This window comes from Rhipicephalus sanguineus, chromosome 2 (genome assembly GCF_013339695.2).
Source record: "Rhipicephalus sanguineus isolate Rsan-2018 chromosome 2, BIME_Rsan_1.4, whole genome shotgun sequence".
NCBI classification, from domain to species: domain Eukaryota; kingdom Metazoa; phylum Arthropoda; class Arachnida; order Ixodida; family Ixodidae; genus Rhipicephalus; species Rhipicephalus sanguineus.
The window spans coordinates 192,005,512-192,026,424 of record NC_051177.1 but is presented as its reverse complement, the minus strand read 5'-3'; the positions used below and the strand labels follow the sequence as shown (position 1 = coordinate 192,026,424).

The 20,913-nt window shown below is 48.4% G+C and overlaps 1 protein-coding gene across 2 annotated transcripts in view; it reads left to right on the top strand.

The window, feature by feature from the left end:
* LOC119383940 (protein D7) overlaps nt 1–20,319 on the top strand; it is a 51,942-nt gene extending 31,623 nt beyond the window's left edge. For both annotated transcript variants that reach the window (XM_037652216.2, XM_037652218.2), the window contains exons 8-10: nt 596–712; nt 12,826–12,926; nt 19,956–20,319. In XM_037652216.2, the coding sequence (XP_037508144.1) occupies nt 596–712; nt 12,826–12,923 (215 nt within the window). In that variant the 3' untranslated portion in view covers nt 12,924–12,926; nt 19,956–20,319. The remainder of the gene's footprint in view (nt 1–595; nt 713–12,825; nt 12,927–19,955) is intronic.
* The last annotated feature ends 594 nt before the right edge of the window (nt 20,320–20,913 follow it).

The following is a 20,913-nucleotide window of genomic DNA, read 5'->3' as shown; positions in this document are numbered from 1 at the left end:
TCGCCCATCCGAGTTATTGCATTCCACACCGGACAAATTAGTGCATGTGTTCTGGGAGCAAAGCAGAAGATGAAGGGGATGAAGAGAGCGCAGGCCGGTTCATGATTGTGATAGTTTTGAGTTCGCTCTGCACGGACTCATGATTGGCAGCTCTGCTGTTAAAAAAAGTTAGGAAAGTAGGTAATTGCTTACTTAACTATGAAGTGTGGCTTTGCAACAGTGCATATTTCCACTGGATGTGTGGTCTCATGGCATATCAGACTCTCACTGCGGTGAAGCCACCTTTTTAGGCAGGTTATGTGCAATAAAGTTAATCTGTACGTTAGTTTTGAATACTTTGAAATTTCAGAAACTCTAAATTCGTTTCAAAGCAAATTCAAATACTGCAATATTTGTTTGCGTATTCAAAGAGCACTAATATTTGCACAGGCATAGTATCGTCATGTTGTAATAATGCTAATTGTTCACTGTTGCCACTGTGTGGGGGCATTAATCTTCCCCTTTTGTCTGATCTTCGTGCGCATTGTATGTAGTAGATGCCTTTTGCATTCTTTCTTGTGATGCAAGTGTAATCCTTCTTTTTCTCTCGTGCCAGGTGCAGCGCTTTATGAAGACAGTGACAGTGGTGACGAATCTGACCAGCAGTTCAAGAGCAAAGTGTACCGCATGGGACTGGGCCGCGGTTACGCCTCTGCGGCTGCTGTCAAAGCCAGTGAGTGTGTCTCCTTGGGAGGAGACTATTTATGCATCAAATTTATGCAGATTTGGCAGAGACGTGCGATTTTCTTCGATGACTTCAAAACAAGAATGCTTCAAAAGTTGCAGAGTAGCTGCACTGATCATAATTGTAGGTGAAAATTGCATTAGATTTTTGTCAGTTCTCGAGTCCTGTGCATAGTATTATTGCTTATTTTTCCCTGCCCAGCTGGTCCAAGAAAACAATGTGGAATGCTTCCCATGTGCATTAGCACATAAGCCAAATCTTTGAAAAAAAAAAAAGAAAAAGATTGTTACAGAGACATCCAAAGCAAGCAAGCAAAAATAGTTGTGTTGCATTACTGAATGCCTAAGTACAGTCGAACACGGATATATCGAACTCGAAGGGGATCGCGAATTAGTTCAAGATAAGAAAAATTCGATATAAAGTAATACGGGCCCCGAGACCTTACCAGTGGTGGACGATCACCTACAATCGGCGCATTGAAGAGTGACAACTAATTCCACACACGCGATGCAACAGAATGGTTTATTTGCGCGAAACAAAATTGCTTTTCTTGGCCTGCTTTTTCATCTTCGAAATGAAGTTGAAGACGCTGGCCTCGATCTTATCGAGGCTGTCCAGGTGCGACAGCCCAGTTCACTCCATGTCACTGCAAAAACGGTGAATCGAGCCGAATGCTGCCGCCACTTCGGCGGAGTACGCTCGTGTAGCCGCCGCCTCGTCCAGACGATCTTCGTCGCCACTTGAGCTGTCGGCCTGGGCATCCTGGGTCCCTGTGACCGCAGCTACAATGTCCTCGTCAGCGGGGCTCGCAACAGCCTGAACATTGCAGTCCGCTTCCTCAAAATCGTCCGCAGACACTTCGGGTGCAACGGCAGCCGGGAAGAGGGACGACAACTCGTGAAATGCGTCATCTATGCGCTTGTCGTCGCCGTCTTCACTGGTTTCCGCAAGTTCCGCTGTCACGAAGCCTGCCTTCCGGAAGCAGTTGACCACTATGTCCGTCTTCACGTCTCGCCAGGCGCCCGTCACCATTTGAATGGCACCAAGCAGGTCAACCTTCAGCCCACCTTGAAGGACTTGATGATGCCCTGGTCGAGCAGTTGCAGCTTCGCTGTCGTGTTGGCCAGCAGGAACTTTAGCTCGATGTTTTTGAGCTCGCAGGGGAGCACGCACGCTAAAGAGGAATGCGGTGGTATGCGACAACTCACGGAAGTGAACTCCGCCAACGAAGTGCTTGCGATCAGTCGCGATGGTGGCGATGGCTACCCGGGCACCCGGGCTACCTGCGAGGGCAGCGGCGATGTATGAAAGGCACGAGCTGTGGTTGGCTGAGCAAATACGAAAGGCGCGGGCTGTGGTTGCCTGATCAGACTTCTTCGTGAGGAAATGCCAAAGCCAGCAGCACCAAAGTAAGCAGAAGAAACTGAGCCAAGAAAAAAGAGACAGGAACAGGTAGGATGCTGGCATCCTACCTGTTCCTGTCTCTTTTTCCTTGGCTCAGTTTCTTCTGCTTTCTTTGGGGCTGCTGGCATTTCCTCACGAAGAAGTATGTACCAACTTGCCCCAACAAGCCACCCTAATGCCTGATCAAAACTCACAAAACAGCAGCAACAAAAAAAGAAAGAAAGAAAAGGCGAAAGGAGGAGGCCGCCGGCTCCTTCGTTCCTGCTCTCCGAGCCGACGGTAACGTGGAGAGCGTATGAGAAAGAAAGGGAAAAAAAAAGAAAGAAAAAAAAGCCGTTCCACAAGTTGGAGAACGCACCCAGCAAGAGTACAGTCCGAGCAAACATTTTGGGTGTCAACTGAGGCGCAGTGCCGCGAAGGTCGCAGGGCTCAGCGAGTGCCAAAGCGCGACTTCCAGCTCGCACGGCGTTCGATATTGTCACGTGGTCGTGACGTCGACGAAGACAGCAGTCGGCGTTTGCAGGATGAAACTGTTTATTTGGCCGAACTTGTGGCCGGAAAATGAGAACTAGAGCTACAGCAATACACGCTGTACAATGATAGCGGCGAGCAGGGCGTCGTCCGTCGATCAACTCACAAGCGGTCAATCGCGTCGTCTTTTATACAGGCGGTATCGAACTTTCCAGCAATATCGCTGGTGGCGGCGTTATCTCTAGACAAAGCTGGAACATTCGCGTGCGGGGCGCAATCTTAACAGAACGATCTACTATAGACGTGAAGCTTCTCGAACAATGCTTCGCGGACAGCGTCGAGCGTTGATAACCGTCCCTGCCGGTCAAACCCGAATACATCAAAACAAGACATGAAGTGGGCGTGGCATTGCCCCCCTCTGAAAAAGCATCGTCCCGATGCTTGTGAAAGAACATGGAAGAGAGAAAAAAAACAAGTGCATACAAAAATAAATTACAATAACAAAGGAAGAAAAATAGAGTACCCAAGTTCGCTAACGCGCAAAAAACGGCTTAAGGCGCACGACATGGACGACTTCAGGTCGTGCGCGGCGTCGCTGGGAGTTCGTAATGCCGTCCGGGATCACCTCGTAGTCAAGAGCGCCGAGGCGTCGAAGAACCTTGTATGGCCCGAAGTATCGCCGAAGGAGTTTTTCGCTAAGCCCACGTCGGCGTATCGGCGTCCAGACCCAAACACGGTCGCCGGGCTGGTATTCCGCGAAGCGTCGTCGAAGATTGTAGCGACGGCTGTCGGTGTGCTGCTGGGTCTTGATGCGCAGGCGGGCGAGCTGTCGAGCTTCTTCGGCACGTTGTAAGTAAGCGGCGGCATCGAGGTTTTCTTCGTCGGTGACGTTGGGTAGCATGGCGTCGAGCGTCGTCGCCGGGCTCCTTCCGTAGACCAACTTGTACGGCGTCATTTGCGTCGTTTCTTGGACGGCCGTGTTGTATGCGAAGGTCACATAGGGAAGGATGGCATCCCACGTCTTGTGTTCGACGTCGACATACATGGCCAACATGTCGGCGATGGTCTTGTTTAGCCGTTCGGTCAGGCCATTTGTCTGTGGGTGGTACGCTGTGGTGCGGCGGTGGCTTGTTTGGCTGTATCTCAGTATTGCCTGAGTTAGGTCAGCAGTAAACGCCGTACCTCTGTCGGTGATGAGAACTTCTGGGGCGCCATGACGCAGGACGATGTTCTCAACGAAGAACTTCGCTACCTCGGCGGCACTGCCTCTAGGCAGGGCCCTCGTCTCGGCGTAGCGGGTGAGGTAGTCTGTAGCTACGACGATCCATTTGTTTCCGGTATTGGACGTCGGGAACGGCCCCAGTAAGTCCATCCCGATTTGCTGGAACGGCCGTCGAGGTGGCTCGATAGGCTGCAGAAGTCCGGCTGGCCTAGTGGGCGGTGTCTTGCGTCGCTGACAGTCCCGGCAGGTCTTCACGTAACGAGTGACGTCGGCGGAAAGGCGCGGCCAGTAGTACTTCTCCTGTATTCTTGCTAGCGTGCGAGAAACACCCAGGTGTCCAGCCGTCGGGTCGTCGTGCAGAGCCTGGAGGAGCTCTGGCCGCCATGTCGACGGTACCACGAGAAGGCAATCGGCTCGAAGCGGTGAGAAGTTCTTCTTTAGGAGAACACCGTTGCGCAAGAAAAATGACGCCAGTCCCCGCGTGAATACCTTCGGAACAACGGTGGTCCTGCCCTCGAGGTATTCCACAAGGCCCCTGAGTTCTGGATCCGTTCGCTGTCGTTCGGCGAAGTCATCGGCACTTATGATTCCCAAGAAGGAGTCGTCCTCCTTGTCGTCCTGCGGCGGTGGGTCGACGGGGCCGCGAGACAGGCAGTCAGCGTCGAAGTGTTTCCTTCCGGACTTGTAAACGACGGTAATGTCGAATTCTTGAAGTCGTAGGCTCCACCGTGCGAGGCAACCTGAAGGCTCCTTTAAGTTAGCTAGCCAACACAATGCGTGGTGGTCGCTCACAACTTTGAAGGGCCTGCCGTAGAGGTACGGGCGAAACTTGGATGCAGCCCAGATGATCGCTAGGCACTCCTTTTCTGTTGTGGAATAGTTCGTTTCTGCCTTTGATAGCGACCGGCTAGCATAACTGATGACCCTTTCCTGCCCGTCAGTCTTCTGCACAAGGACGGCGCCGAGTCCTACGCTGCTTGCGTCGGTGTGGATTTCCGTATCGGCGTATTCGTCGAAATGTGCTAGTATCGGAGGCATCTGAAGGCGTCGTTTCAGTTCTTCAAATGCTTCGATTTGCGCCGTTTCCCACTTGAATGGCACGTCGGTCTTCGTGAGGTGAGTTAGCGGTTCGGCGATTCGTGAAAATTCCTTGACAAAGCGCCTGTAGTAGGCGCACAAGCCGAGAAAACGGCGCACGGCTTTCGTGTCGGTGGGGGGCGGGAAGGCAGCGATGGCAGCTGTTTTCCGCGGGTCTGGGCGAACACCACCCTTGCTGATCACGTGACCCAAAAGCAGCAGCTCCTCGTATGCAAAGCGGCACTTTTCAGGCTTCAAGGTGAGGCCAGAAGTCTTGATTGCTTGTAGTACCGTGTCAAGGCGCCGGAGGTGTTCGTCGAAGCTTGAGGCAAACACAATGACGTCGTCCAAGTACACAAGGCAAGTCTGCCACTTCAATCCAGCCAGCACGGTGTCCATAACGCGCTGGAACGTCGCAGGTGCCGAGCAAAGACCAAAGGGCATAACCTTGAACTCGAAGAGGCCGTCTGGTGTTATAAAGGCAGTCTTCTCTCAGTCTCTCTCGTCGACTTCGATTTGCCAATAGCCGGTCTTGAGGTCCATCGACGAAAAGTACCTCGCGTTGTAGAGTCGATCCAGGGTGTCGTCTATCCGTGGGAGAGGGTAGACGTCCTTCTTCGTGATTTTGTTCAGGCGGCAATAATCGACGCAGAAGCGTAGGGTTCCGTCTTTCTTCTTCACTAACACCACGGGTGACGCCCATGGACTCTTCGACGGCTGGATGATGTCGTCGCGTAGCATTTCGTCGACTTGTTTCTTTATGGATTCGCGTTCTCGCGTTGAAACTCTGTACGGGCTCTGCCGGAGTGGCCTGGCATTTTCCTCTGTTATGATGCGATGTTTTGCAACTGGGGTCTGGCGGATTCTTGACGATGACGAAAAGCAGTCCCTGTATTTCAAGAGCAGGGTTTTGAGCTGTTCTTGTTTATGCTTCGGAAGGCTAGGATTAACGTCAAAAACTGGTTGAGAAGCTTGGTTCGTCGGTGTTGGCTCGGAAGAATCGGCGATGGCGAAAGCCATCGATGTAGCCGTGATTTCTTCGATGTAGGCGACTGTCGTGCCTTTGTTTACGTGCTTATACTCGTTGCTAAAATTTGTGAGCATCACTGTTGCTTTGCCTCCCCGCAACTCTGCTATTCCTCTTGCGACGCAAATCTCGCGGTTAATCAACTGGTGCTGGTCACCTTCAATGACGCCTTCCAGGTCTGCTACTTTCTGAGAGCCGACGGAAATGATGACGCTGGAGCGAGGGGGAATGGTGACTTGGTCTTCCAGCACATTCAAGGCATGCTTCCCTGGCGGCGTGTACCGCGGTAATGCTTTTTCTGTAGATAGTGTTATCGACTTCGATCTGAGGTCGATGACTGCACCATGAAGGCCTAAGAAGTCCATACCAAGGATGACATCCCGGGAGCAATGCTGAAGGACTACGAAGCTTGCGGGATAAATCCGGTTGTTCATGGAGACCCTCGCTGTGCAGATTCCTGCCGGCGTTACTAGGTGACCTCCCGCTGTGCGGATTTCGGGGCCTTCCCAGGCGGTCTTGACTTTCTTCAGCTTCGTCGCGAACGGTCCACTGATGACAGAATAGTCGGCTCCAGTATCGACGAGAGCGGTGACGTTGTGGCCGTCGATGAGAACGTCGAGGTCACTCGTTCGTCGCCTACCGTTTCGATTTGGTCGCGGCGTCGGATCACGGCTACGTCGGTTTGTCCCGCTGCTTCGTCGTTGTGTCGTCAGGTCTTCTTCGGGCCGTGAAGTTTCGACGTCAGGGCTTCGTTCGGCTTGCGGCGTGTTCTTTAGATGTCGTTGCGGCGTTGTCGTCGGCGGCGGAGGATCTTCGGTATTTCGTCGTACAGCAACCGCACCTCCATCGGTTGCTGCCCTTAGTTTTCCGGATACGGGCTGGGTGACCGGCCTCGCGTTGGGCCAGTGTATGGTCGGCGTTGGGGGGAGACGTAGCGGCCTGGCGACGGCGAACGGGAAGGTTGTCGGGGCGTCCATTGCGTTCCCGCGAGGTAGTCGGCGATGTCGTGTGGTCTTTCCCCTCGCTGTGGACGCGGCGCGTCGATGGCGAACCCACGCAGTCCCATCTGTCGGTACTGGCAGCGGCGGTAAGTGTGGCCAGCTTCCCCGCAATGGTAGCAGAGTGGGCGGTGGTCGGGGGTGCGCCAAACGTCGGTCTTTCTCGGCGTGTATAGCTGGCCGGCTGGCGGGCGGTATGACGTCGGTGGCGGCGGCGGTGGCGCCTGGCGGCGGAACCGCTGGGGTGGCGCGGCGTCTTGACGTGGGCGAGGAGGGGGGGCGTTGCGTCGGGCTGCAGCGGCATAGCTCACTGCTTGCGGCTGTGGCTGCGCTGATTCGGGGGTGCCCAGAGACTGCTGTATTTCCTCTCGGACGATATCAGCGATCGAGGCAACTTCAGGCTGTGGTAAGGGTAAAAGCTTGCGCAGTTCTTCCCGCACGATCGCTCGGATCGTTTCACGCAGGTCGTCGGAGCCGTCGGCATGAACAGCTGGGCGGTCTTGAATCGATCGGCGATTGTACTGTCGGTTGCGCATTTCCAGGGTCTTCTCAATCGTCGTCGCCTCTGAGATGAATTCTTGGACTGTCGAGGGTGGGTTTCGCATCAGCCCAGCGAAGAGCTCTTGCTTTACCCCTCGCATGAGCAACCTGACTTTCTTGTCCTCAGGCATGGCTGGGTCAGCGTGGCGGAACAGTCTGGTCATTTCCTCTCCAAAGATGGCAACACTTTCATTTGGAAGTTGGACCCGCGTCTCTAGCAAGGCTGCGGCCCTTTCTTTTCTGACGGCGCTTGCAAACGTCTGCAGAAAAGCGCTGCGAAAGGCGTCCCAAGTTCGAAGAGTGGACTCCCGATTCTCGAACCAGGTCCTTGCTGCGTCTTCGAGGTAAAAGTAAACGTGACGGAGCTTGTCCTCGGAGTCCCAGTTGTTGAATGTTGAGACCCTTTCGAAAGTCTCGAGCCAGGTGTCCGGGTCTTCGAATGACGACCCGCGGAAGGTTGGCGGCTCCTTGGGCTGCCGGAGTAGGATCGGCGCAGGCTGCACAGGGTCGGTCATCGTCGCTGCGGTGGGTGTTGGGACCTTGGGCTGCCTGGTTTGTTCGGGAAGGAGCCCGTGCTCTGGCTGCAGTCCCTTCTGCCTGCGGCTTGTTCGACGATCCGGGTATTCTTTGCTGTCGTCCTCCTCGCGGCTTGGACTTGGGTCAGCGCTTCGCGGGGGCGTCCGGATCATGGAAGAAGCAGCACCTCCACCAGATGTCATGTGGTCGTGACGTCGACGAAAACAGCAGTCGGCGTTTGCAGGATGAAACTGTTTATTTGGCCGAACTTGTGGCCGGAAAATGAGAACTATAACTACAGCAATACACGCTGCGCAATGATAGCGGCGAACAGGGCGTCGTCCGTCGATCAACTCACAAGCGGTCAATCGCGTCGGCTTTTATACAGGCGGTATCGAACTTTCCAGCAATATCGCTGGTGGCGGCGTTATCTCTAGACAAAGCTGGAACATTCGCGTGCGGGGCGCAATCTTAACAGAACGATCTACTATAGACGTGAAGCTTCTCGAACAATGCTTCGCGGACAGCGTCGAGCGTTGATAACCGTCCCTGCCGGTCAAACCCGAATACATCAAAACAAGACATGAAGTGGGCGTGGCAATATAGCTGGTGGCGGGTAAAAATACCGTTCGATATAGACATGCGAATTTCTATACTTTTACAAAGGGTTTTCAAGGGGATAATTTACGAATTCGATATAGCTGAAAATTCGATATAGTATGTGGGTTCGATATATCCGTGTTTGACTGTACTGACATAGTATTAATAAGAACTAACAGACAGTAATGACAAGGAAAGTATAGGGGGTGTTATTTGTAGTAATTAGGATATAAATGTGAAGAAAGTAAAGTGGACGAAAAGATAACTTGCCGCCGGCAGGGACCGAACCTGCGACCTTCGAATAACATGTCCAATGCTCTACCACTGAGCTATGGCGGTGGTCATCCTGTCGTCCACTTTGTGGGGTATATATGTGCATTAAAACCTAGGAGTGTTAGTCAGCGCTGATCGCAGCCATGGCGGCAAGTGTGGAACACTCTTTTTCTGTCTGTTGGCGTCACGTAGCACATGATCTTTTTACGAACGGGCAGCTGACCAATAATCCCTCGCATACTACTTGAAGGCATCAAGTCTGCCGGAACGAGATCCTTGCTATGAATGAAGGAAAGGTGACTTTTTAAGGGCTCATTTTTGTTTGTTAGACACAATATTAATGAGAACTAAGACAATAATGCCAAGGAAAGTATAGGGGGTGTTATTTGTAGTAATTAGAATATAAATGTGAAGAAAGTAAAGTGGACGAAAAGAACTTGCCACCGGCAGGGATAACATGCAGTACTGACATGCAACAAACACAATCTTTTAATCTTAATTTGTTGAAGAATGACAGAGGGATGAAGGAAGGACACCGCCCAAAAAATTGGTAACTGAAAAAAATGATCCTAAAGTATAGTCTGTCAAGTTTGCTTGAAAAGTTTGTGGAAATGCTCCACATGCACTTTCATAACAAGTGACTTGTTTTCTTATGATGTTGATGTGTCTAGCCATTTTGGTTCTGCCATCACTGTCCAGTGATACGAAGCATGGCTCCGTGTGCACCTGTGTTGTATCACCGGTGGTTTGTTCACATCTACAAGGTGGTACAAGGTCGTGTGTCCTAGGAGTTGCGACGTGATGTTCTCAGTGGTGCAGTGTGGGGGCACAAACGCACAATATTCCTAGCTACAGTTTTGAACAGCCTGCAAGCAATAGGTTTCTTTGGGGTCTAAGAAGTACACTCTCAATGCGCTTTGTTGTGCAGTCCAAGATTCCAATCTGTGAAGTGTTTAACTACGATGTGCTTGGCAATCTGAGACACACAGCAGTGGAGGGATTGGTTACCGTTTTTGCAGGTACAGTCACCAACCGTTTATTTGGATGCTGAAAATTCGGACATACTCGTTTATTCGGACACCTTCACCACACTGCCACTCGTCCCATTGAAGTAACATAAACTCGTGACTGAAAATTCGGACTCCCCACAGTGCGCCGTTCGATTTTTCGTACTCTGGCTGGCTGATCGAGTGCGACGTTGAACACTGTGACAAGCTGTCGGCAATGTTTACAATATTTTTGCTAGGTTGCCAGCAGTGAAATGTTGCACTGGCTCTAGCTGGAGATTGTGCCAGTGTCAAAATCCACGCAGAAATTACAGATCTCGAAGGCTGTTTGTTGGCTACATGTACGGTTGCCTTTTGGCTTTAGCCAGTGAAGTATCCATTGAATGGCTACCACGGCCAAACAGCAGGCCAAGCCATGCCAAGATCAGAATCAGCTCGGTGCGGCGTTTGAGGTGACTAATAACGCGTACGAGTATGAAGTGGATCCTAGCTCGGACAAAGAGAGTACAACAGCACGAGCGCTGGAACATCAACTAGCCGAACGTCGTTCCCTTTTGGCTTTGAGGGTTCCTGTGGCTAGGCCTGATCTGCGTCCCGAGCTTTGTGTCTCGCTCCCTTGCTTGTTGCTTGGCGTGCAAGGCCCAATCTACTGAAATTGCTCTGATGCCGCCCGTTCCATGTGCACCGTCGGAGCTAAGGAAACGTGGCAACTACAAGGCCCTGACAATGGCAAGAAAAGCAGAGATTATTCGCCAGGTGGAAGGCAGTGACTCATCGCAGAATTGGGTGATGAGATCGTCCGTCAGCTACTCCAACCAGCGCATGTGGACAGTGACTGCCGTGACGACGCACCTCCCACACCACAGCCATCAAATGCGGATTTAGCGTAGGCCGTTGCAGTGCTATTGCCGACCCACAAGGGTGGCCAAATATTGGTCTAATACAGGCAGACTTGGTCGCACGAAAGTGTGCATGTGTACAGACTCTCATTGACAAGCTTTTTCCGGCCGCTGGGCCAATAAAGGTGCTTTTTTCTGGTGAAGCCTTTTTTCGTACTCCCGATTATTGGGACTTCTTGGCGATTCCCACAGAGGTCCGAATAAACGGTCGGAGACTGTAGCACGTTGTGCTATTGAATCTGGTGATAGAGCTTTTTAACCATCGAGGATTTCCACTTATGGCTGCCAAAGTGATATGCAGTTGATATTGTCAATTGATGATAGCAGCATGTGTGTGCAAGCATCAGACTATGTAGGACTCGTTTTGACAGCTGTGAGCTCACAAGGGCATGCTTTCCCATTGTTTCTCCGTGCTACATTTGACTCAAAGGAGTAGGAAGGGCAGGCAGGTTCGTGCTATCCTCTGCACTATTGGGCTGCCTCGGTGGTTACGGTGCTTGGCTGTTGACCAGAAAGTTCTGGGTTCAGTCCCAGCCATGGCATTTGCATGTCAGTGGAGGTGAAATGCAAGACTTCAAACTTTGCTATCAAGCAAGCAGAGCCAGCTTCTCTGCTCATGGGATTTGAACAATACCGTTCGAAATTAACGTGCGCCTAGTTTCATTTGGGAAGACGTGACATTTTGACAGAAGCAATAAACTTGAAAGTAGAGCAACGTCATTGTAATGAGGATTTAATGATGCATTTCGGTTACGGTTTCTAAGGGTGTAATTTGGTTTTTTTGTTTATTTTTTTGCTAAATGTGTGAAATTTACTGCATATGTAGCTTTCATTTATAATTTCTTTGCTCACATCACTATTGACAGTACAGTTGTACCTCGGTACAACATGGGTGTCACTAATGATTGAATAGTACAACGAGGAAAATCTTTTTTTTTTTTATATGTATACAAGGCGAAATGTTAGTTTTTGTCTCCAATGCGAAGTTATTGTAGCTAGGTTTGACTAAAATTAGGGGTGTGCGAATATTCGAAATTTCGAATATTTTTCGAATAGTGTCTGCTATTCGATTCGATTCGCACTGAAATTTTACTATTCGAACTATTCGAACTTCCCAAAGACAAATGCAGTCAACGTCCGGTTGAAAGTGACCCCTTCAGATTTTCAATATGCTTCACCTCATTACACTCTCGTATTGCGGCAGAGCTGCCTTTCAAGGTCCGTTTGGAAGTGGTCCCTAGAGTTTCAGTATGCTTCACCTCATCACACCCCCGTATTGCGGCAAAGCTGCCTTTGAAGCTCCGCTACGGTCGCAAATGTATTAACTCAAGTAAACGCTGATTCTAACATGAAGGTGAAAGATGTGGCAGAGTTGGGGGCTCAATTAATACTGTTTTGGACTTGAAATTTGGGCAAGAAGTTCGAAAAATAGGACGCCGAAGCTTTTTAGCATCCAAAATTCAGATGCTCTTAGATATCAAAGTCTACGAGGCAGATTTGGAACTCTGGACTCGAACGGAGCACACCCTTGACCACCACATCAGTTGGCCTTCCACAGAAGTTTAAAGAGGAGGAGAGGCTGAGGAAATGGCATCTCTGCCTATCACGTGAAAAGTGTTGTCGGCAACACTTTGGTTGCACCAAATCATGTACATAAATACAATTCGGCCTCTACATTGCCTCATTCTTGATAAGAAAGACAACTATGAAATATAACCCCACCAGTGCTTCATCAGCCTAGTGAAAAGAAACACTTTCAAGTTGCTGTGTCACAAGAACATACTTAGGGATTCTCTGCAACTTTTTCTGTAATTTCACTTCGAATTATTCGAAAAATGTTTGAGAAATATTCGAAAATTATTCGAAATTATTCGATTCGATTTGCACTCAATCTTTATTATTCGAATTCGCTTCGCACCCAAAATTTTGCTATTCGCACAGCTCTAACTAAAATGTTTTTTCGACTGCATTGTACTTTGGCTTCACAGGATCATTTGTAAGCACGGCGAGGCAGGAACAGAAAGGGAAGCAAAATGTAATGCACTTTAATGTTCCCATTTGTCGCAGGAGCTGAGCAAAAGAGCGAGGAAGACTCTGAAGCTGAAATACGAGCAAGGATGAGGCTTATGGGACTTGGACGTGGCAAACCTCTCCCACGCAATTAGGTGGTGAGTAGACAGGTGTTATTTATTTGTTTGTTTATTTATTTATTCACTTATTTGAGTACCCTAAGGGCCCGCTGGGTCATTATGTAGGGGTGCTGCATACAGAATAAGAGTAAGCACAATATGACACATATGTATAGGTGTGCAACAAATATTAGTATCAGGGGTGAGACAGCTGTGCATATTGCGCATTTTTGATAAGATTCCGTTTTCCTGCGCCAAGCTGCTCCAAAAGCATAAAAATTGCAAAAATTGTGCCGAACTGCGCCGAAACGGCCCCACAATCAAGAATTTTCAAGCCCGCGTCACTTTCAGCGTGGGAAAACGTAACTTTAGAAGCAGCGCCAGGGATACGTTCTCAGAACACGTTAACGCGCCCAAGCGTGTCCTTCTACGCGCCTTTGTAATAGAGGCTTCCATAGTGCTGTGATAATCGCCTCTGAGCGGTTGTAAATATGTGTAGTGTCCGAGCAGTAACGACGTAGTGTCCGAGGGGTAAGGTTTCTCGGCGCTCGCGACGCATTTTTGAAGGCGGTCCCTCACGAGGTGGCAGTGAACGGTGGCGCAGCGCGCTTTTGTTATCACCTATTGAAAGCGTGCGGTACACTTGACGCTACGCCACCCGCGCAGCCGAGCAGATAGCTGAAGGCGCTTTATTTTAGGCAGTTTTCGAATAGCGTACGCTAAGTTAGCGTTAGCGGCCCGCTATTTCCGTCACTTAACGGTAGCCCGCAAGTGGTTAGCGTACGACGCATGCGCTTTTGTTCTTTCCTGATGTTACGCGCGAAGGCGTCGCCGCAATCGCGTGCTAGTCGGAATCATTCATTGACCGTTCAAAGACTTACTGCTATGTGACTATACCATTCTTGTGCAATCAGTTTTTATTGCGATAGCAATTATATGGACAGTCTCGAGGGGTCCTTGCCGTCGCCGTCATGTCCTTCCGGTATGAAGTCCAAATTGATAAGATCCCCCCCGCGAATTTATGTTCTCCAGCGGGTAAAAGCACGCGAGCAGAGGCGACGTACGCGGCCGTAGCAAACGAGCCGGCCCATTGCCGTTGCTCGGAGGCTGCATGCGATAACTTCACCCCGCTCGGAAAGGCCTGCCGTCGAAGCAGACAGGAAACTCCCCGCCCGTTTTTAACAAGCCTTAAAAGACACGAAGACGCGAGGGGGGGGGGTGGCTCGTATACGCTTCTACGTGCTGCGTTCTCAAAGCGAAGTGACTATGCGGAGAACATGGCTCCCTGGAGCGGCCGTATTTTCTTACACCATCGTTTTATAGTTACGCGAGATCGGATACAAAACAGTTAGCTGCGAGCCTTACTTCGTGTAACACTACAATTTGTTGCTATCGCATTCATTGCTTCGCCCTTGCGGTGAAACTGACTTTTTTTTTATTATTTGAGAAGTGTGATGTTTTTCTTTTCTTATTTTCAATTGTAAAGTGAACCTACTTGGAAATACTTTTTTTTTATCTATTTCATATGTTGTTACCAGGGTTATATAAATTGCGTGGTTTGTAAAAAGGTACAGGTGTAGTTCATACCTGGCAATAATCTGTTAAAAAAAGCTTTCTCCAAAGGCTCTTTGAATGTTATGTGCATTCTAAGCCGATTAAAATATGTGCTTGTTCCTCCAAGTTACTACAAATTTGTTTTTTCAAGCTCCGTAAACGACATAATAAATGCCGCTAACTGCTCCCAAACAAGGTTCTCCTGCTCCTAAATTGAAATTTTGCTGCTCCCAAAACTGCTCCCAAATTGATTTCAGCCGTCTCACCCCTGTAGTATAACAAACTGTCTTGTCACCTGCACAGCGGGAAGCCTTTCACAGTTCTTGCATTACTCTCGTAAAGCAGTTATCTATTCTACTTCCTGCCGTGTTGGTCGTGGCCAGTTTTGGATCATGTGTGTGCTTGGCTGTAAAACACTCGGCTGCTAGTCAACATGCGCCCTATATAGACCTGCTCTTTCTGATGGAGACAAAACAGGACGTAGCTCCAATTGCCAAAGCTGACTGAAACCATCACACATGAGATATGTGGGTTTGCTTTTAAGTGACATACAGAAAAGCAGCTTGTTGCGAGTGTGACTTTAACCCACAAAGCTTGCGTTTTGCATGCAATGCCTTTCCATTTGATCTATAACAGCCCCCGCACATTGTGTTTTTGTACTTCTGTATGTTTAACCCTGGTAGTGTTTGCCAGCTCCTCTTTTGAAAATGGCATCTGGAGTATGTGAAAGATTGAGTGCCAAAATTTGTCGACACATCCTTCATTTCAGACAGACACCAGCGAAAAATAATGAATGTAATGCATGTTTCACAAATTGCCACATCTAGTGGCCGGGCCATGAACTAGAGGAGGCAAAGTTTTTAACGCCACCGTAAAAGGTCGAGCCACAATGCCAGCCGTTGCCGGCGTCTTTCAAGTGCACTTCAAATCACCCGCCTCAAAAAGCGGTGTTTCTCACGTCACTGCTGCCGTGCCCAACATTACCTGCCTTTTACTGCGCAGCGGCGTGCGTCATTCGGGCATCCGGCAACATCACATGCATGCAGCATTTTGCCGAACTTTCTCTCAGAGCGACTTTCACGATTGCGCAAAACACACGCGGCAGTACGCGATACCGAAACTACCACTGAGATGCGACCCCGTGAGCGAAACAGGGTGCCGGGCGAAGCGCAGTTCGACGAAAACGGAACTTTCAAACCATGCGCGCCGTTACCCATGGCAACGCCGAAGAGGTTCTTTTTTCCATGAATCAAACAGAAATGAACAAGCAGCATTTTATTACGTCTCTTGATGCACGGAAGGTCCTTTTTTTATTGCAGCTAGTTTGATTACGAGTGATTAATTTGTAGTCGAACTCTCTCACGTCATCGGGATCATTTCCAAAATGTGCCGCTCGTGGCGCTCATCGTGTGATACATTTAGCTTAATTTATCGGTAAGTAGGGCACTGCTGTTGATAATATTGCTGTTTTAGACGTCATACATTGAGCTTTCACTACATAAATTGTTATTTGCCTTTAGTGTCCCTTTAAGTTTTGCCTACACTGCTGCAGTGACTCCCATCCAAGGCTTTCCTTTGCACTGGTCACGCTACAGTGGCGGGTATAATCGGCATGAACAAATCTCGCAGCTAAATTTTGAATTCTTTCAATCCTTTGAATGTCCACCTGCTGCCAAGGGTGCCAAACACAAGCATATTCAAGTATTGGTCTAACATTGGCTATATACAAGAGCTCTTTAGCGGCAATAGGCAAATTTCTTGCATTTCTTCTAATAAAACCTAGAACACTTGAAGCCTTGCACGTGACATACTGGATATGGCGAGGCGAGGATAATTCTGCAGTAAAATAAACACCAAGATACTTATGGTCGAATGGTCGAATACTTTCGCCAGTTTTTCTGCATTAATAGTGTAACTAAAGTCATTACAGCATTTAGTTCTAGTGGAAGCATAAGTCTTTATTTTTGAGTGGACTTTTATAAAACTTTCTCAGCTATTATTTATGTGCTGATTTCAGGTATGAAATTTTTTTTCTGCTACAACATGCAGTTTTTAAAATATCTTTCATTTCATGTGTTTTATTGGGAGGCATATCATTTTCTAAACCGTAGAAGCTACAAAGCAAATCAGCACATCACAGTAATCTGGAATTAAAGCTACATGCAAAACAAAAGTGGATAAGTCAATTTTAACAAAAGATATGGTAGGTTGAACTCTGGCGAGTGAAATCCCAGCTGGCATAGACTCCCTCCATATGTTTCCATTAGTCAACTCCCACTACAACTAACACTGCTACAGTGAAATTTCTACCAGAATGAAGAATCTTTGATTCCCTTTCGGCCGCCCATAAGAAACGACGCGAAAAATGTCTCGTCACAACGAATAATTTTCCTGGGCACTTCCACTTCAATGAAGCTTTCATGAGTGCCACCATGTAAGGAAAAGGCGCTAGCCTAGCATTACTGCGAAATTGCAATGTCAACTCGACGATTTCTAATTGGCTCATGACTTCCTGAGCAGTGCGGCTGCGTCACTGTCTTCACCTGAGACATCTTTTCCGCTACCGCAGGCACGTCCTGGTAGATTTTTCACCGTCCGGTACTTTTTTTCACCACCACTACATTTTTCACCAGGATCTGTCATTCGGTGACAGATTCTCCATCCACCACAATGCAGCATGCGGGGTTTTGATGCGCATGCGAGCCGTGGTAAAATCATTCAGGAGCTTGCTCCTGCCATGTTTCTGACATTGCGCTCAAAACGAAGCTACTGCTCATCGTCACTAGTCCTGCTATCACTGGATGTCAAGCACAGCGTTCTGAAGCCACATGCGTGGCCAGTACGCACCTAGTCAGAAAAACTGCATTCTGCCACAATGGCAGTCATTTAGAATAATTTGCATTTTCTTTCTTCGCACTATCCATTTTGTTCATAACCCATGGCTAATTTTTGTTTTGTGCGCATTTCAGTGTTCTCGGTAATAACTTTCAGTTGCAAGTCAGCGCTCATCCGTGTCTTTGTCCATGTTACCGTTACACTGTATGCCTTATGTTACCTGAGGCATGAAACAGACTGAAGTCATGGGTTCGCATGCTGCTGGTAGAAAGTTCTTTTTCCATCTGCTTTTGTTTCTCTATATTCCTTAATTACCTCACTTCAATTAAAGCTTACAAATAACACTGTTTCGTTGACTTTATATGGAGTTGTCTAAACAAAAGTGATCGCTCCATTGATTTCCCTTCAGAGTTTCCGTAATGGCTGTATGCCAGTTCTGTAACGCCGTAGCATAGACAGATCATCTGACAAAGTGCCTACCTTGGATGGATGGATGCTATGAGCGTCCCCTTTACAACGGGGCGGTGACATGTCTGTCACCAGGCTCGAAGAAAAAAAAAGAAAAACTTCCTTGTTTCATGTTGGCCTATTACCTTATCTACATTGATTAAATCTGTTATTATACCAAAAAAATATAAATTCACGGTCCATCTATCTGCCTCTTAATTAAGGCAGAATGACGTTATTTTTCCCCATTATTTATTTTGGTACTTTATCTCTACTTTTCTGCCACCAATACTCTAACCGTCTTTTACTTATTTCTATCGCGGACGTGTTCAGCTTTCCATTGTTGTCCCTAAAACCCAAGTCTTCCTGTAGACTCATGCCCACACGTATACCTGGGTGAATATCGCCACATTCAATCAGTACATGTTCCATCGTTTCCTTAGTTCCCCCGCAGCATGTACATAGTTCTTCTTCGTTACTGAATCTCGCTTTATAACTACGCGTTCTAAGGCAGCCCGACCTTGCTTCAAACAGTAAAGCGCTTCCCCTTGAATTATCATAAACCTTTCCCTCCTTATTTCGTTTTTTCCCTTTCGGTAGTTACTCAGAGCCGGCCTCTTTTCCATCGCTGTCATCCAATAAGTCTTCTCCGCCTCTCTGACCTTCCGCTTAATGCTCCTTGTTGCCATATCACCCGCACTGCTAGCCGTATATTTACTGGTGAGCCTCCTAGTTCTTTGCCATGCAAGCGCCCCCACCCGAGCAAGTGCCCCCCTCCCTTTTTCGGGAGATCTGAAATGGGCGCCAGTGACCAAGCAAGCGCCCCCCCCCCTCCCACTCCTCACCTGCGGCCACTTTTTTTTCAAGACGAGCATCGCTTGCGTAAAAAGAACCAGAAGAATGAGTACACTGAATGCATATACAGTAAAACCTCGGTGATACGAATCTCACGGGGTTAAAAAAATATTCGTATCACCAGAAAACATGGGAAATTAGTATGCGACAAAAGAAAGTTGGCATACGTTTTGATTTAGTGTTTGTCAGGGTCGCAGCGACGTCATAAACAGCTCTGAATGATTGCCAGTAAAGGTTTTACACGTCAGCAATCATACTTGTACTCGTAAATATACGGTGCATGCGCGCGTGTGTAATTAATGAACCAGATGTGTTGTGCCCCGTGACCGCTAGTAGCCCCTTCCTAATTTTACTACGCTTTTCTGCATGACAAGAGTACTATGGCGGAAGTGATTAGAGAAGCGCTTTGCACATGATAGAGGCCAAGCTCCCGCTTCGTCTCTTGGGGTATTCGTCCACCTTTAATGGGACTTCCTGACGGACCCGCAGTCTTGTTTCATAGAACGTCTGATTGCGGGGACATAGCTTGCATCGACGTGGCAGGCACATGTTAACACAGTACAAAGACGCTGCTGCCTCGAGCACAGGAGCACGAGTCAACGCGTCGAAAAAAAGAAAGCGCGACGTCAACGTCATCTGTAACCTAAACGCGAAGGCGCCTAAAGGCCTCCAAGATTCGCGTGCACTATCGGAGGCAACGACGTACCGTTGATGGTCGTGCAGCGCGCGTGACTGCCGGGTCTTCCGCGACAGCGCGGGCAACACCTGTTTGTACCTGCGCGGTAGCGTACGTTCGTATATCAAACGTCGCGGGGTGCAAATCGGTTCGCAACAATCGTACTGCAATACATTGCAGGCTAATGGGCCTTGGCCGGGACCACGGAAAAATTCGTATCACCCCGAAATTCGTAGGAGCCGTGATCGTATCACCGAGGTTTTACTGTATAATGTTGTTAATGAAATTCCATTGTCATGTGGCCGGTCGTATATTGGTCAAACCGGTCGCTGCTTCAATTGTTTAAAAGTGACGAGGGGGAATAAAAACAGTAAATAAAGCATTTCATTCTAAACATGGATGGGCATTTTTTTAGCGGCTCTTCCGCCGCCATCTTGAATTTTGGTCTGGGACGGAGCAAGCGCCACCCCTCCAAGTCTGGTTGGATTATCCTTCACCGAAGGGGGGGGCGCTTGCTTGGCATTTTACAGTATATTATTTGATGTTAATATGCATAAGCAGCTTTCATAGATCAATTTTGGATATGATATGGCTAGGTAGATGAAATGGCTGTGATGCGATGGGGGTCGAATAGTTAAAAATGATATGCTAGGTTGACATGCTTCCTCAGTGTTAATTCTGCCATGTGGTTTATTCCTCAGGTTTCAAGATGGCAGCGACTGTGTCTGGCGCCCTGGACAGGCGATGGGAGCTGTGCTTTATTGAGCAGACAACATGCACTGGAGTACCATATGGAAGTTTTTTAACAAGCAACATCGTTTGAAAGGATAAGCATCTGACTAAATCATCGCATAGCATATTTTTAGTAGTCACTGCAAGAAAAATCTGCCGAAGGTGTAATAGCACATGCACAAGCAGCCACCAGCTGTAGTGATTTACGCATGGCGTAGCTACATTGATCATGTTGTTCATTCATAGTTCATCTTTCAAAGCCTCGTGTTGTCCCTCATCGATGTTCTGTTCATTTGTGATGTGGCCAAGTCCTAAGTGCCTAATAAAGAGTTTGTCATTATGCAATTCAGAAAATTTATACGGAACATGCTGAAAATAGCGTGCTCAGACATGAGATCACGTGACCTGCTGTGTCTACCTGTGTGCGCATGTGTTGCTTCGTTTTAGCATTGTTGGAACTTAGCTTGCCACTGTAGATGTGGAGGCATTTAACTGATGCAAATGAATGCTTATGCACCATTTTTTAGGAATCCATGTGAATGCTGTGCTATTGTGCAGCGGGAAAGAGACTAAGAGTACGGCATCTTCTCAAATGCCCAGAGAAGTCAGACAGGAAAATGCCAATCTTACGAGTAGGGACTGCTTTTACAGCTGGAATTTTCATTACGTGACTAGGTCATTGCTGAAAGTGGCAGTTAAAGATGGCTTCAGAAAGATTCTAGATTGTGAAAGTGCGTAGTACTTGCTGGTGCAAAACAATTGTTCACTTGTAGTTAATGCATCATAGCATTTGTTGCTTTTGCCGCATAAAACCGAACCTAACTAGCGTAAGAAGTCTCAAGGCACAAAAGATCAGGCACACAGAGCTTGGTGTGTCTGTGTGCCTCTTCAAAAGGTCCCGCCGGAAAGTTGTGCTGCTGCTCATCA